Source organism: Falco peregrinus, chromosome 5 (genome assembly GCF_023634155.1).
Source record: "Falco peregrinus isolate bFalPer1 chromosome 5, bFalPer1.pri, whole genome shotgun sequence".
Classification (NCBI taxonomy): domain Eukaryota; kingdom Metazoa; phylum Chordata; class Aves; order Falconiformes; family Falconidae; genus Falco; species Falco peregrinus.
In genome coordinates this window covers 112528801-112544044 of record NC_073725.1, presented here as the reverse complement: position 1 = coordinate 112544044, position 15244 = coordinate 112528801, and the positions used below count along the sequence as shown (strand labels likewise).

The window sequence follows — 15244 nt, the reverse complement described above, 5'->3', positions numbered from 1 at the left end:
GGTACATTTATATTCTTGCAAGTTTGTTTAGAAGATAAACAGTAGTTATCTTTTGAATTACATATGTTAATTACAAGATGCAAAGCCACTACCTGCTGCAGTAGGTGAACACCTAATTTTGGAACCATTGTCATGGAAGTTAAATTTCAGGTACCCGGTGTTACTGTTGTATGAAGGAAATGCAAAACTCTCTGTTCAGTAGGATGTATTGAACGTGCAAAATGCAGCTGTGTAAAATCAATCAGCGGGAACTTGTGAGCAAAGTTAATGCACAGGGACTTCCCCCTCCCCCCATTATTTCTATTATGTAAGACAATAATACTTGTAATTCCAAGTGTGGGAAATGTTCTCTTATCCTGAATAGACATAATTTGTATCTGAAATTTAAGAACCTCTCCAAAGAGGTTTGAACATAAAAGCACGTATTTGAAGAAGCAGGTGTATTTAGATGATCTGTCCAGATTTGTACAGGTGGGGTTGGTTTTGACAGCTGTTTTCTTATCTTCCTATTTTATTACTTTTCCTGTCATTGCCTGTAGCTGCATTTAGGTTTAACTTACCCAGGTGTGCTGCAGGACAGAAGAGAAGTGAAAACAAAATCCAGATTCACAGCTTGGGTTGGGTGTCAGGTTCGTGTCGTGACAGTCATTATAGACATTGTCTTTCATGGCTTTCGGTGTTTCATGATTTCTCCTCTTGAAAGTTTCATTCTTTTGAAGTAATATGCAAAGTTTGCATAGTCTATGTGGTTTAATTGTCTTTTCATGGAAACTCATATTGCTCTCAACAAAGACTATGATATATTATCATTTAGCTGTTCGTATTGACATTTAACACAGCTTCTTTTGCGCGATATCACATAGCTTGTTGTCTTTAGATTAGCATGCAGTTCTTCATTTTTGTATTTAATTTTTCTGTTTTCTTTCATGTTCTCCTCTCCCCTCTGCATGTCATTGATTAAGGTACTACTACTCTGTTCTTCGTAAACCTTGGTAAGATCCAACACACAGTGCTGTGCCTCCCCCTGGCAGTGCCCAAGGCCAGGTTGGACGGGGCTAGGAGCAACCTGGACTGGTGGAAGGTGGCCCTGCCTGTGGCAGGGGGTGGAACTGGGTGCTCGTTAAGGTCCCTTCCATCCCAAACCATTTGTCATGATTCTATGGTTATGACTGCTGTGATAGATGAAGTGTAATCTGTCTTCATTCTCCTGGAAGTAAAATCATAGCATACTTTTCAGATGTTTAAAAATAAAATAGTTCTCAATCCAGGATGTTTGCGTAGTGGTTAAATACCTGCGAACCTTAATGTCAATCTTTTTGCAAATATTTTCGTGTTAAAAGCCTCCTAGAAAAGAGCTGTGCTTTAGATAGGAGAGAATTTGTCATTCTTTTCACTTTCACCCTCTTGTTAACAGTACTGTACCTCCCCAGTAACCTAGTAGGCACTGCTGCTGTGCTTGGGCTTAGTCCTCAAGTCACTCGAGGTGCTCAGCTGCTAAGGGCAAGTACAGGGAGCTGCTCTTTTCCCTGTAGTTTCAACCAAAAGCAATGGCAGTGCCGGTGGAGCTGCCGCTCGTGCTGCGCGGGGCGTCAGAGTCGTGCAGCGCTGCACGTCAGGCAGGTAAAGCAGGAGGGCTCTGCAGCCTTCGCAGGAATTGCGGAGCAGCTCACCGGTTCCTGGGTGGAGGTATTTCCGTGTCACAAAACCACTAATATAACTGGCACCCTGATGAGCCTTTCTCTGCAAAAAACCAAACCGAGCGGGGAGCGTGCTTGCCTTCTGACCCCCGCTGCCCAGATCAGCGGGGGGATGGGAGCACACGGAGCAGAGAAGCTGGCCGCCTTCCGATGTGTCTGCTTAGCAGGTAAAGCAGACGGTTCAGGGCTGTCAGTTGGCTTCTTTCGCTTTTGTCTTTGAGTCACCTCATGGTGTATTTTTAAAAGTGTTTGTCGTGCTGCTCGGTGCGTTTGTAAGGGTTACAATCTATGGGCTTTGTTTTCAAAAATTAAAGCGGGCTAGACAAAGTGGACTATCGGTCTGAACTTTGGTTTTCTTGCTTTTTGCCAGCTCAAATCATACCATAAAGTCTATTTAAAGTTTTTGGGTTTTGTATTTATTTTCCACATCCTTGACCCTGACTGGTGAGCTGGACATTTATGTTTGCCTTGGCAAGCTCCAAGCTGCTCATCTAGGGCAGGATGAAAACTTTTTTTTTCTTTTGTAAACAAACTGTTCCTTCAGTATTTTCCATAAGGATTTCCACCACCATTTTGCAGCGCTTCTAGGAATTGAGAAAATCTTGCCATTCTGAGTTTTCATTTTACACAGCTTGTAGCACTGCATAGAAATGTTTGATTTTCTATGTTTTCTTAGGTTGAATTTTGAAGAGCTTTTTTCAGAATGTTTTCAAATTCCAGAAATACTACATTTTGTCTTGAAGAGGTTTATTAAAGCAACAGGTCAGCGTTCATTGTTGCTTGTCTAGAAATGGGGTTGTTTGTATTTTTTATTTGTCTAACCGGTGCAACTGTGAACACTGCCCCATTGTACTAGACACTGTATATATGTAAAATACCACTTTGTGCCCTGAAGAATTTATGGTCTAAATAACATCTGGCGTTCTGTACTTCTGTGGATATATTTTAGTTGTCAGGATGTAAAATGAGAGAATAACTTAGGTCACTTTATGCTGACACACAAATTGTTGGGGAACAAATAAATTGAATTTTGTTTCCCACAGGAACAAAGGGCTGGTGCTGCTCCTTTGTGTTAGGGGTCTGGCGGCGAGGGGCTCACCGGTTTGAGTGCTGTGTGCCCTGCAAGTGGCATTCTTGTTCTCCTAATCAAAAAAGGCTTGTCACAGTACTCCAGCAGTGTTGCTGCTAACTTAGGCAAGTTTGAAATGCTCCAAGTCAGAGAGGAAATTTTATATAGTATAGAATTTATATTATGATAATATTAAATCCCATTCAGAGCTAGGTACCCATGTTTAGTCCTCATCCCAAGCTACTGCAAGCCCTGCCAAGTGGAAGGAGGGTATTTGCCATAAACCTAAAAAAATAATCAGGAGAAGTCTTTTAAGAACACCCATGCTTTCTGGAAGAAAAGCTTGTAGTATATATTCCGAATATGTTTTCCCCTCACCCCAAATAGTTCTGCCTGCAAGTCCCTATATTTCCTTTACATCATGTGTTCTGCTCCCTGGTAACCGGTATGAATTTATAACACTCACCTTAGCGTGTTCACAAGGATACCAGATTTCGTGGTACTCTGTGAAAATACTTTTTTGCCCCAATCTATAATCACTTACTGAACAAGGGCAAGTAGCAAAGTGTAAGTACAATTATATTGTACTGCAGAAGAAAAATCAACGTGGTTTTTAATGTTATTTCAACAATGGGAAAATACGAACGTCATATGACTTCTTATCTTTATGCTGCTGTTCTTGAGATCTAAAATTAGACTACAAAATGAAGTATTGGAGAACAATTAGTTCTTTATGAATGACTTGAAAATTTTCTGCAATTTTAATGAAGTATGCTATTTATTATAAGTTTTTATCTACATTAAGTATGTGCCAGTGAGTCAGCAAACCAAAACAAAAAGTCTAGTTTTAGGTCTGCTGCTCACTCTAAATGATAATAAATAGTAAGTAACCAAACTGAAAGGTCAGGAACAAATGCTGAAAAGTGTACGTTAAAAAATGCCCCCAGAGTTAGAAATAATGAATGGTGTGTAGGTTGTTAACAGAAGAGAAAAATTCTGAATTTTATATAAAGCTCCACTGGTGTTAGTCAATAGTCCATAAAATGTTATTTATTCTTCCTTTTAAATAGTAATACTGATTTTATAAAGGTATATTAAAAGTATATTGAAACTCCACAAACTAAATTTCCACTTCCTTTTTTTTGTTGCAGATCTGGGACATGAGTGATGATGAAACAGTTTGAGACCGGCGGGATAAGGTGGAAGATGACCTGCTTTGGACGGCAGCACTGCCTTTGATCCCTTCCTTGACAAGTTAATGATTGCTTACCCGTGCTGACTGCTACAAATACAAACAAATATAATCCACAGTTTGACACTAATACCTTCACATTAAAAGCAGTATGTTATGGATATAACTCTCCACATGTTCATTTTTATTATGTAAATAACTAAAGCAATGTGGTTATGTTTAAACCTTTTTTTTTTTTTTTTTTTTTTTTTTTTTAGTTTCTGAATATGGCTTACATGTAAAATACGCTGCCTAAGTAAGCTGTGGTGTTTTATTCGCCCCAGTTTTTATTTTGCTTGTCCATGGACGTGTCCAAGCAGCATGTCTAAATGTCTTTTTTCATCTTTCCCAGATTTGTGCCCCTTTAGTTGGAATTTATTGTTAAGATGGAGAACATTCTGCTATCAGGAATTAAATCCTTAAAAGAAAGCAGGAGTAGGTAAGAACCTACACCTACTGCCTACACCACGTTGCTTGCTGTTTCTAGGTACATGTTTATAGTACAACTGATAGTTCTTGCCTGTGTCAATGGAGGTGTTATTCTCTGTAAAGGTCTCATAATTTCATGCTATGGGAAAAAATGTGGTTTGACTTATTTTTACACAGGAAAGACCAAAATGCATTGGTATCATGATTAGGAGCCCCTGAAGTTCAGAGCAGGCTGTTACATAGTAAAAATTGCTTTGTGGGGGTAGGTCATTGATAAAGTCAAACCTTGTCGAGAAATGCTTAACTGAAATGAGAAATCGGTTCTCTAGCTCCGCTATTCTTGGATGCTCTCACCCAGTACTTTACAGGTGTTTTAAAAAAAAAAAAAAAAGAGCAATTAGGGTTTTCATTTTGGTTGGGTTTTAAGTTTTTCAATTTTTGCAGCATCAGGAATGGCTTCAGAGATTATAGCTGAGCACAAACAGTAGTTAGGAAATCCTTGAGTTGAAAAGATAACTTGAGAAAAAAGGACTTGTAAAAGGTCAAAGTACATTACTTTAAAGTTGAAAGTGAATATTGTTTTTTATCTTGGCATAGGTTTTAGAAGTCTATTTGCAATCCCTTTTAGAGCTGTATATTGTGGGGATTATGGACTAACTCACTCAGAAAACATGCAAATCACTTTATCTGTCAAGCAGTCTTTATTTCCTGTAAGTATTACGAAAATTAGTGGGTCAATCCAATTATTTTAGTTTCTTCCTTAACATAAGCCCTGAATATTCGGTGCAGATAATTTCCCAGCTTTTCTTATGCCACATCAGAAGTTTTGTCAGGTCAAATTTCCCTAAAAACTTAAGATACCTGCAACTCCCATGTTCCAGTCATAAAGGAGCTTTATGGAGAGATGCTGAGGTTTGCGTCAAGTGTCTAAAATAGCTATTGTTTCTATTTATTTTAACTATGATATTCGTTATATTTATGTGATTTCTTAAGTAGCCTTAAGGGAATGTCTTGTTTAGCTAACTTCATTGTAATATAAAAATATATATGAATGAAATGTATATTTTTGGAAGACTAGTAATAGCAGGAAACTGCTCTTTTGGTGGTCGGGCAGTGAACAATAAGATCGATAACGTGCCATGTCCATTTTAAAGCAGTTTGTTGATGTACATAATTAGTTATGAGCTCAAATGACTTCCATTTTGTTAGCCTTGAATGAGTACGAGGGCGGTTTAAAGGGAGCAATCGACATTTTTATCCTTTGGAGTTGCTAACCATAGAGAGTGAAAGTCTCTTTTGCATTTTTTTGGTTATCTAAAACTTGAAAACTAGAAATCTTTCTGAAATCTGGTAAATTGTTTTAAATATCTAAAAGTATCCTGTTAAAGTCACATTGTAGCTTTGCATTGGCGGTATCTAACTGCAGACGTGTACAAGATCGAAAGGTTCAAAACTCAGGGTTAATACAACGTTTCCTTACCTCTGTAATTTCAGTAACGTACAGCTCTCTCAGGCTGAGCTGTTTCCTGTACATATGCTTCCCAGATGTCTCTGATGTTCAGAAACACTTCAGTTTGACTTGGAATAACTTCCGTTGTCTAACTATAATGTTGTTTTCTTTCTCCTTGCGGACAAGCGTTGTTCTTGTTTTGCTTTTACTCAATTTCTTGGCATTTCACTGAGAGAGAAATCCTGAGAAGCCATTCAAATGAATGAATGAGTGCACGTTCAAATACTATTAGCAGATAAGCACATTTATTTACGGGCTTGTGTGCACTTCATGGCAGGATTTCAGCACAGTCCTCAGCTCCAGTTATTGCCGTTTAATGGAAGAAGCTAAACTTTACCTTGCTTCATGAAGGAGGTAGCATTTAAATTTTATTTGTGCTGCCATGACCTCCTAGGCATCAGTGAAGAGCCCAAACTCATACTTCTGATGCAGAACCCAACAGCTACCATGGCTTTTCAGGTAAACCACATCTGTTGGGAAGAGGGAGCGAACAGCCTCAGAGAAACCTGCTCCTCTTGCCAGAAATGCAGTAGCCTTCTGTGGGAGTGGGGGCGTGGGACTGTATCTCACAGAAGGCAACCGTGACACCTTCGCATCACATCTGGGGACATTTAATAAAGACCACAGATCTCAACGGAGAGCTGCTGACATCCTTTTTGTGCTTGAGTATTATAGAAACTCATGGATTGGGAGCCTCTCTTTTCCTTTCACACTTCTGCTGACTAGAATTTTTCTTCAGTGTCATCCCTTCAGTGTGTTTGCCGGCTGAATTCTAGAATGTGTTATGGAGTGGTACCACATTCATGGAAGGGAGGTACTTGAGATTCTGTATGAAAGTTTTCTTCTTTAAAACACCCCCTTGCTTTTATCCTTGCTTTCACAGTCTGCTGTTAAGTCCTCTTCACCTGTGTCATAGTCTGTTGATTAGGAATAAATTTTGCCTAGGACATGCCCTTTACACGGTGTGTAATTAATTGTCTCAGCACCGTTACAGGCAGCAGAGTCACGGCCAGTAGGTGGTTCAGCTCACATGAGAATCTGTTCTGTGAAACATGGGGCTAATTTGAGTCTTCAGACTTCAACATAGGGCTCTGTAAGGGAGAAAGGGCACAAATTTGAAAATTACACTTAGATCCATGAAGAAAGACTCACGATGGCCCAAGCAGGTTGGTCGAGAAAATCACCAAGGAATGCAACCGTAGGATGTACATTCCTAGGAAGCTGATGACTCTCAAGAACTACAGAGAGATTCTGCTTCAGTAGAAATCAGCACAAGTTACTTTGCCACTTCAAAGAAAACTGTAGAGTTTGCTCCAGCCCTTAACATTGTAGAGCTTGAGCCTGGAAAACTTCTTCTCCCTTCCCTGTGTTCTGTCTGGCTTTGGTATTGTGTCCTCAGAGAAGTCCAGTGACAAGAACTAAAATTTCATTTTTGTTGTCTTTGATACTCTTATTCCACTTCCTGTGAAATGTTCTTTCTAATTCTGTTTCTTTGTATAAGATTTGGCTGCTCACCTTAAATATATTCAACAGAACTATTAGCAAAATTGAATAATTTCCCCATACTTTTCTTTTTTCTTTTAACTTCTCACTTGTGCTCTCATGGAAAACTCTTACTGAATTGGGTTTTATGTATTTCTGAACTTTTCGCTAGGCACTGTAGAGTCACGTCACAGCACTTGTTTTTCCGTCTTACTGAACGAATTCCTTCTGAATGTACATTAACTAGTCCAAATGGAATTGCTAATAGAATCATAGAATCACTGCGGTTGGAACAGACCCTTAAGATCATCGAGTCCAACTGTAGACCTAACACTGCCAAGTCCACCACTAGCTACTCCATCGTTGCACTCCTCTGGAATAGCGCTGGGCCACGAACAGCTCACCCAGCTCCCAACTTTCCGCGGAGTTTTCCTCCTCTTTTCCTAGCCAAATCGTAGACCCAGTGAGAGTGCCGGGATGTGACTGAGAACAGACTTTGGCATGCAGGGCTCTCATTAGTGCCATAATGTGGGAACAGGTCACTAACCTGATACCAGCGTTTGGGCTGTTGATCAACAAACTCTGCCTGTTTCCTACAGCATCATTAAGAGCTGTGACGGAATCCATGTGGGTATTTTTATGTAGCTTCTCTTTATAACCATCTCTTAAGAGTTCAAGGAAAGCCTAACTCTGTAGTCTTACGGGAATAGGAAGGATAGCTTGCATTCTTTCAAAAGTAAGAGATGTTGCCAGCTAACATGTAGTCACAACCTTTCTTGTCCTGCTGCCGGGTGCTGTGCGGTGCCGGTCCCACCAGTGCTGGACGGGGCAGACAGCCGTTCTCATGCTCTCCATCCAGTCACCTTTGTGCTGTCATGTTGCACCAAGAGTGCACAGAAGCTGAAGAGAACATAAACAGCTAGATGGTGGCATTTCTCCTTGCCAATTTTCCAAATTTTTATACCAAATTTGTTAGGGTGTTGGTTGGGTTTTTTTAATACTAATGCAGTACTTTCCTTAGAAACAAATAAGCACTTGTACTCCAAAGAGAGCCATTAAAGAAATACTTGCAACGTGGTAAACTTTAGCAGACTTCCTAAGAAACATACTCTGGAAGACATCCCAAGCCTGTTACCATATTTTTTTCTGAATCTTTTGACATGACTTCATTAATTCCTTTTATTCCCCTTTCTTTTTTTTTTTTTTTTTAATAAAAAGTTCCATGCAGATGATGTGCTCGTGCATATCCTGCCAAAGTGAAACTTTCATTCAAGAGGGTCTTGTGCACCTTCTCTCTTGTAGAGCACCTGGATTAACTGTTTTAAAAGACAGAAATACCACACTAGAAGGACTTTGGACTGTCCCAGTCTGGCCCTGTGTCAATTCCTAACCTATGACACCTACCTACCTGGCCCATTTCGGTTCCAGCTCTTTCCCTTGCAGCTGCCTGGACCGTCTCCAGAACCCTGACGGTGTTTAAAAGTACTGTGACAACACGCAGGTCATGCTTTAGGTTTGAAGTTAATCTAGACTTTTCCTTTCTATTACCACTGCAGCTATCCAGTGTCAGAATTTCTGAAAAGTTCTTTTTTTTATTTTTTATCAGTGCAGCACTTGACAGGTTTTGATATAAAAAGCCCTAACAAGTTGTTGACAGTGTTTTCTTTCTCATTTCACTGTTATTGACATACTTTTGTCTGCTACCGCTGACACTATCGTGACCCTTCATAGGGCAGGGGCTGACGAACGGACGGACCATGGGACCCCTTGCTTTGTGGCAGCGCTACTCCTAGGTTGACCCAGAGAGGTGAATGCTCCTTGCTTTTTTTCTTTTTGTTTAATTCCTCAGCTGTACAATGTATGGAAATTGGATCTGTGTACTTGGCAAAGAATATCTATGGTTTTCGTTCCCTGGGTCAAAGAAACTGGTCTGTTGCTCCAACCTGTTGTTTTGCTGGCGTGTTGTTGACTGTTGGTTGAAGTCGCGTAGTGTTAACCGGAATGGGCTGGGGCTCATTTGGAGCCGCTTTTCTCTTAAGTCCGGTAGCTGAAATTCAGCAATCCGTATTCTTCCACCAGCCAACAACTAGAGATTTGTCCAGGTTGTAGTATCGTCTTCGGAATGAGTCACTTGAGGATTATTTTAACCTGGCCAAGGAACTTGGCACTGCAAAAGGGAAACTGAAGCTACTCCCAGAAGAATTAATAGCCATAAGCTTGGGTAGCAATGCTGTTAAGTACCTTAAGGTATTCTGTATCTTAGGGCAGCAGTTTTTTCACCTAATTTCCCAGTTCAGATGATCTCACCCCAGGATAAGGATGCAGTTGAGCACTCCAACCGTATATAATTTCAAGTTCTAATTATTTCCTTCAATAATTGACAATATTATCTGCCTGTTGTGACTTAACGTAGCATGTGTTCAAATCCGGTGGAATTACGTTGTAGGACACTCTGAAAAGCTCTTGCCGGGATGTTGCAGATGAAGTGGCATGGTCTCTTTCTGCTTAACCAGGCCTGTTCTCCTTTGCCATTGTAGCTTCTTGCCGCTTCCTTGGGCTTGAGGATAAAAATGGGCGATCAGGGGTTCTAAAAACAAGCATGTTAAGTTTCCTGGCTGGCATGGAGTACGCACTTATCCTTTCCATCTACTATAGCAGCCTAAATGCCTGTTTCCTCTTGTTCTTTGAATAGATGTTTATATAGGACATTGATATAAAGCACAATGGACTTTGCCTCTGGAACTGAAGGTCACATGCACACGTGCATTTCATTTTAAATGCTAAAAATTTCAAATTGCTTCTTAACAAAATATTTTCATAAGCTAACAGGAAAAGACAGAAGCATAGATACAGTGTTGTACCACTGCAAATCAAAAGCACAATTCTTTAAAACTTAGTCTTTGTACCTTTCCCATGCATTTACTTTCTGTTCTTGCATCTGTGACTGTGGATTGCTACTTCACTAGTCTTTGATTATCCAAAAATTCAGGCTTGTGTGTAACTTTAGGCACCGGGGTATTTGGTTTCTGTGAGATCTCTGCAGAATGATTCATTGCTTGATTTGTTAGTGAAATATCTTATGCACTAGGTAAATAAGAAAGGAGAGACATTACTCTGGTTACATTCGTCTGGAAGAGGTCAGTAGTGTTTTCCTGTTTCTCCTTTGGTCTGATGTGTGCACCCTCTCAAGAGCCTGGAGTTGATGCATCCCTGTGAGGCAGTGCTGCAGAAGTCTGGTGCATTTGAAATGCAAGCGAGCGTCTCATTTCTGGAATGATTTTACTTTCTAAATCAAAACCAGTATGGGCTAAAACTGCACAAAGGAAGGCTGCTAAAATTGTTTCCACATCATGTCAATAGGCTGGGAAGAAAGGCAAGAGCCATGGAGGTTTGAAGTCTGGCCCACTCCGAGTGCATTTAAAATCTACGTTTTAACAACTAGTAAATTGGTGTCCTTTTTCCTTCCCCTCACTCTTTTTTCTCTTCTTGTGAATATCCCCTTCGCACCCCCAGTGCTCGGTGCCTCCCTGGTAAGCGACCACCCAAATTAATTTCCAGTAACAGACTTGTTTCAAATTAGTGTAAGAAGCAAGGAAACGATAAAGTAGGTATGATTTTGCTTGTGGGTTTTGCTTTGTCTTGAAGCGTCTTTATTTTGATTCCATGCTTCAGAGCCTGACTTTTATACAGTGATCCTGTAGGTGTTGCCGCTTCCTCAGGAACCAGTGACTCAAGCGATGTATAAATGAAATGACATCACCGGCAACTCTTGTTTGGATTGCCTGTTTCCTAAAGAGGGACTGTGGGGTTTTCTTTTAATACTTGCAGCTTTGTTTTGTTTTGTCTTGGGTTTTTTTCAGGGGGGAGGGGAAGAGGGGTTGTAACGGTCTAAGGCAGCCTTGCCGTGATGAGTAACCACACTGCATGTGTTTTAGCCTTTGGAGACATTGAAATCACCGATATTGAAGTTTACTTAAGACAGGAGATCCACGTTTCTATGCAAGCTATTTATGAATGAAATAACTGTAATTAGGCCTTAGTTGAGGTTCTTTTGTTATAAAGCGTTCTTAAATCGCTCCTGAGCTGGGGAGGGAGAGGGGTGGGAGGTGGAGGGGAAAGAAAAGATCTGAGCACAATTTTCCATTATTATTTTGGAAGTAATGCAAACAAAAGAAACGTGTGTTCTTCCTACTGTGCCAGTCTAATGGATCTCCATCGCGGCTCTCAATAGGGATCAGCAGATTCTTGGTTCAGTGTTTCCTTCCCTGCAACTGATGCTTTGCAGTGATAACGCTGGATAAATACACGGTCGAAACGGGAGGAGCCGGAGCAAAGTGCTGCTTTGGAGCATCCCCCAGGGCAGCAGGGCAGTGGTTGCAGCAGGTGGGCAGGGGTAGGGGGGCAGGCAGCTGCAGCATCCGCATTTCTTTCTTGGACAAAACCCCCAGTGATGTCACAGCAGGAGCTGGTGGTTGAGCTGGTGTTAAAAGTAATGTCAGGAATTCTGGCCATCAAAGGAATGTGGCAAGTCGGATGTCTGTCTAGGTCATTTATTCCTAGTGTTCACGGACAGGCTGTAAAAGCGTTGCACTTTACTCATTATTGTCATGAGCAAAGGATCACTGGCATTTTGTTTAAATAGTAGCAGTTTTGGAACGCTACAGAAATACAGCACCGCGGAGACTTTAGATAGGTCCGTTGGGCTGTGGTGTGATTGTGCAGGTTCTCACGGAGCCGGCAGTGCCGTTGTGGGTGCACTTTAAAGGAAAACTTAAAAGTCCTTGTATTCAGGGAGGTGGTGTCAGTGACTGCCATAGGTAGTGGTCTGTCGTCTATTTATGTGAACCTCTGTCAAACTTCAGCACTGTTAAGAACCACGTGATTAAAAATTATTTTTCAGATGGCACACTAAACCAAAGTCCTAAAAAAAAAGATTCTGTATCTCTTTTTTTTTTTTTTTTTTTTAATTTATTTCAGCCTTCCTAAAGTTGCTGTTCAGCTTCCTTTGGATCCTTTGTTTTCTAGATTACCCTTGTGCCGGGGTCATGCATGCTTTTACCGAAAAACTCTTACTCAGGTTCCACCCGGTGGCTGTGAGAGCACCAGTTGTATATTGTTACTGGAACTAAGTTGGGAATGCTTTAAGGTGATACGTGACATAAATATAATAACACTGCACGTATTTGGTCACACAGATACAAAGACAGTTTTCCCCTAATTAAAACGTTTACTGTTGTATGTCTCTTGCATGCAGTTAGACACTATCTGTGATTTTGTCTAGGGCAGTAGTTAGGAATGAGTGAGCTATACATACTCTGCCCCACAAGCCCTGCAGGGCAGCAGCTGATGTGTAGCATGTAGCTAGATCATCCTCACCAGCTGCCTGATACACTTACATGCTAGGGCTCTCAGAAATCCTGGGGTAAGACAGTTCATTTACTTGCTAACTATGCTTTGTTGAATAGGAATTCAGTAGTGTTTAGCAGTCAGATATTACAAACTTAGGATAGGCTGCTTTGTAACCACACTGATTTGCAAGGGAGAAACAGGGAGCAAGTCAGCTGGTGGGTGTACGGCGTTTCCCTGTTGCTGGAGGAATTATAGTTTCATTTCCAACAATGATGATATCTGTTACTTAACGTAGCTTCCTGTTGTTAGCATTTGGAAATGTCATTAAGAGATTCTGATAGATAACATCAAGATGTCCAATGCTTAAGAGTCAGCTAGGAACAGAGAGTAACAACATACCTGGTGATCTGAGATACTGGAACAGAATGGAAAAAAATGTGATTTAAATGTCACTTGAATGTCAGGAGGGGCTGACATTCATTGCATGAGGATATGCAGCAGAATGTTGTTTCAGAATATGACAAATTGCTGTTTTTAAATTAGTGTGTTGCTGTGGTTGTAGGCGGTTGTGGCTTCAGAAATTTCCTAAGCCATAATGTTATGTTCCAGCTTTCGCAGTTTGGAGATTAATTAGTTACGATGATTTTTAAAAACACTGCTGATACAAAGCAACTTTGTCCTCTCCGTAATAGTCATAGGCAGGGGAAGATGGGCTGAGGCAGAACACAGGGGCTCTGCCACAGGCCTCTGGCGAAGCCAAAGAGAGTCGCGTCACCTCCGCCTGCCACCCACTGCCCCAGCTCACTCGGCAGAGGCTCGTTTGCTGAGTAAGTGCCTAGTAGCAAGGCCGATCCCGACCGAGTCAGCCAGGCAATAGAATCGGTACTAGAGATTGTACAGGACTATCCGACCTCTACCACTGTCTGTTAATGCCTTTCAACGTGATCGGTTCGGGCAAGTTGTTCAGAAGTGGTTAGTGACCGCCACTGGCCTCGAGTTTTGGATGCCCAGCTCGGGATGTTCTAAGCCAAACTTTGATGATGTGTTAAACTGGGTTCCGGAATTCTAAAAGGAGTCTGATTTCAAATGTAAAGACAATCTTACATTAAGCATGTATTTTAAAAACGTTATGTATGTAAAAAAGGATTAAATAAATCTGTTGTTAACTTTTAAGTGCTTGCCATTTCAGTTTTACTTTTTCTAGCATGTGTGTACTGGAAGATCTGCCTACCAGGATGAGCATTAGGTTTTGTGCAACAAATCAGCTAAAATACCAGAGTCACCAAAGAGCTGTGTTTTTCTTGTGGAATGAAATACAGAAAAGGAAAAAGTTAATTGAGTGCACTTTTTTTTAAAACGAGTTTCTGGTTTTGAGGCTTGTGTTGTTTTTTTACCAGTCCGACTGCTAGAAGCTTAACTCTTTGTTGCACAGTACGTGCGTGCTGCTCCCGAACGGACTCGGATCCACATTTGCCTGGGTTCTTAGCACGGCTGGGATTCAGGGTAATGTAACTTAGCAATCCAGGCTCAGAGTGCTAGGAATAGCAGTTGTGTTCTCCAAGGCCTGCACTGCCATTTAAAGTTTCTGTCCCCTAGAATTAAAGGTTTGGATTCATTTACAAAACAAAGGTGTGCATTGACTTTGGTAATGGAACAGAAGAATCAAGAAGCAGGTAAGAATTGCACTTGTTCGGGGGTTTTAATTTTCTGATTTGACAAACATTTCTTGATTAGTTCTGACCATATGATGTAAATTTACTCCAGAGGAGAAAACCCCCCATTTCTTGTCCATTTCCCGAGTGAAATACAGAGAACTGTTCATGAACCAAGTACAGGGTGTAAATAAGTTGCCATGACCTGTAGTTTGTGGGACTCTATGGTGGCGTTGGTGACATCTTTGTGTTTTACTAAACTTCCACAGTGTTTTCACATTGCCTGTTTTCCACAGTTAAACTTCTCCCAGCACAAAACTTCAGGTATGAGAGAAGAGCCAGTGACCTGGAATCCTCCGAAATCCTTCCTGTAATGAAGCTCTGGTCCTTCTTTTGTCCTACCTCATATTTTCTTGTCCTTCCCTGTTTCCATTCTAGGTGGGAGATGGGAAGAGGCAGAAGAAAAGCACAAGTGCCAGAATAAAAGGAACCTGGAAGAGGCTGGAAAGGCCACCTAGGAAGAGATTTGCTTCCTGTTGGAGGCTTTAGGAGCAGCGCATCAAGGTGCCCCAGTTCGGGAGCTTTCCCGTCAGAGGCGCTGTCCTTGGCTCCGAGGAGCTCACGTTCCTCCTAAGAGCTTCCCTTCATTTCCCTGGCTCCTGACCTTCTCTGCGCGGGGCCCGGCATTTTTCGGGAAGCTCTCCTGAGGCTTCGCGTCCATTTTCTGCTATTTTGGGGCTTCCTCGTGAGTCGCTGTAGCTATAAGGTTTCAAAGCATCGCAGGGAGTACAGGTTAGCCAGCCAGCTTTCTACTTTTCCCTTTCA

General features: G+C 41.3%; 1 protein-coding gene across 6 annotated transcripts in view; it reads left to right on the top strand.

Annotated features, from left to right (window-relative positions):
• The window catches only part of ATG7 (autophagy related 7), a 122602-nt gene extending 108662 nt beyond the window's left edge, over window positions 1-13940 (top strand). For 3 of the 6 annotated variants that reach the window (XM_055804946.1, XM_055804947.1, XM_055804945.1), the window contains one exon: window positions 3918-13940. In XM_055804946.1, the coding sequence (XP_055660921.1) occupies window positions 3918-3950 (33 nt within the window). In that variant the 3' untranslated portion in view covers window positions 3951-13940. The remainder of the gene's footprint in view (window positions 1-3917) is intronic. The other 3 variants (XR_008747351.1, XR_008747350.1, XR_008747349.1) reach the window with 3 other exon arrangements.
• The last annotated feature ends 1304 nt before the right edge of the window (window positions 13941-15244 follow it).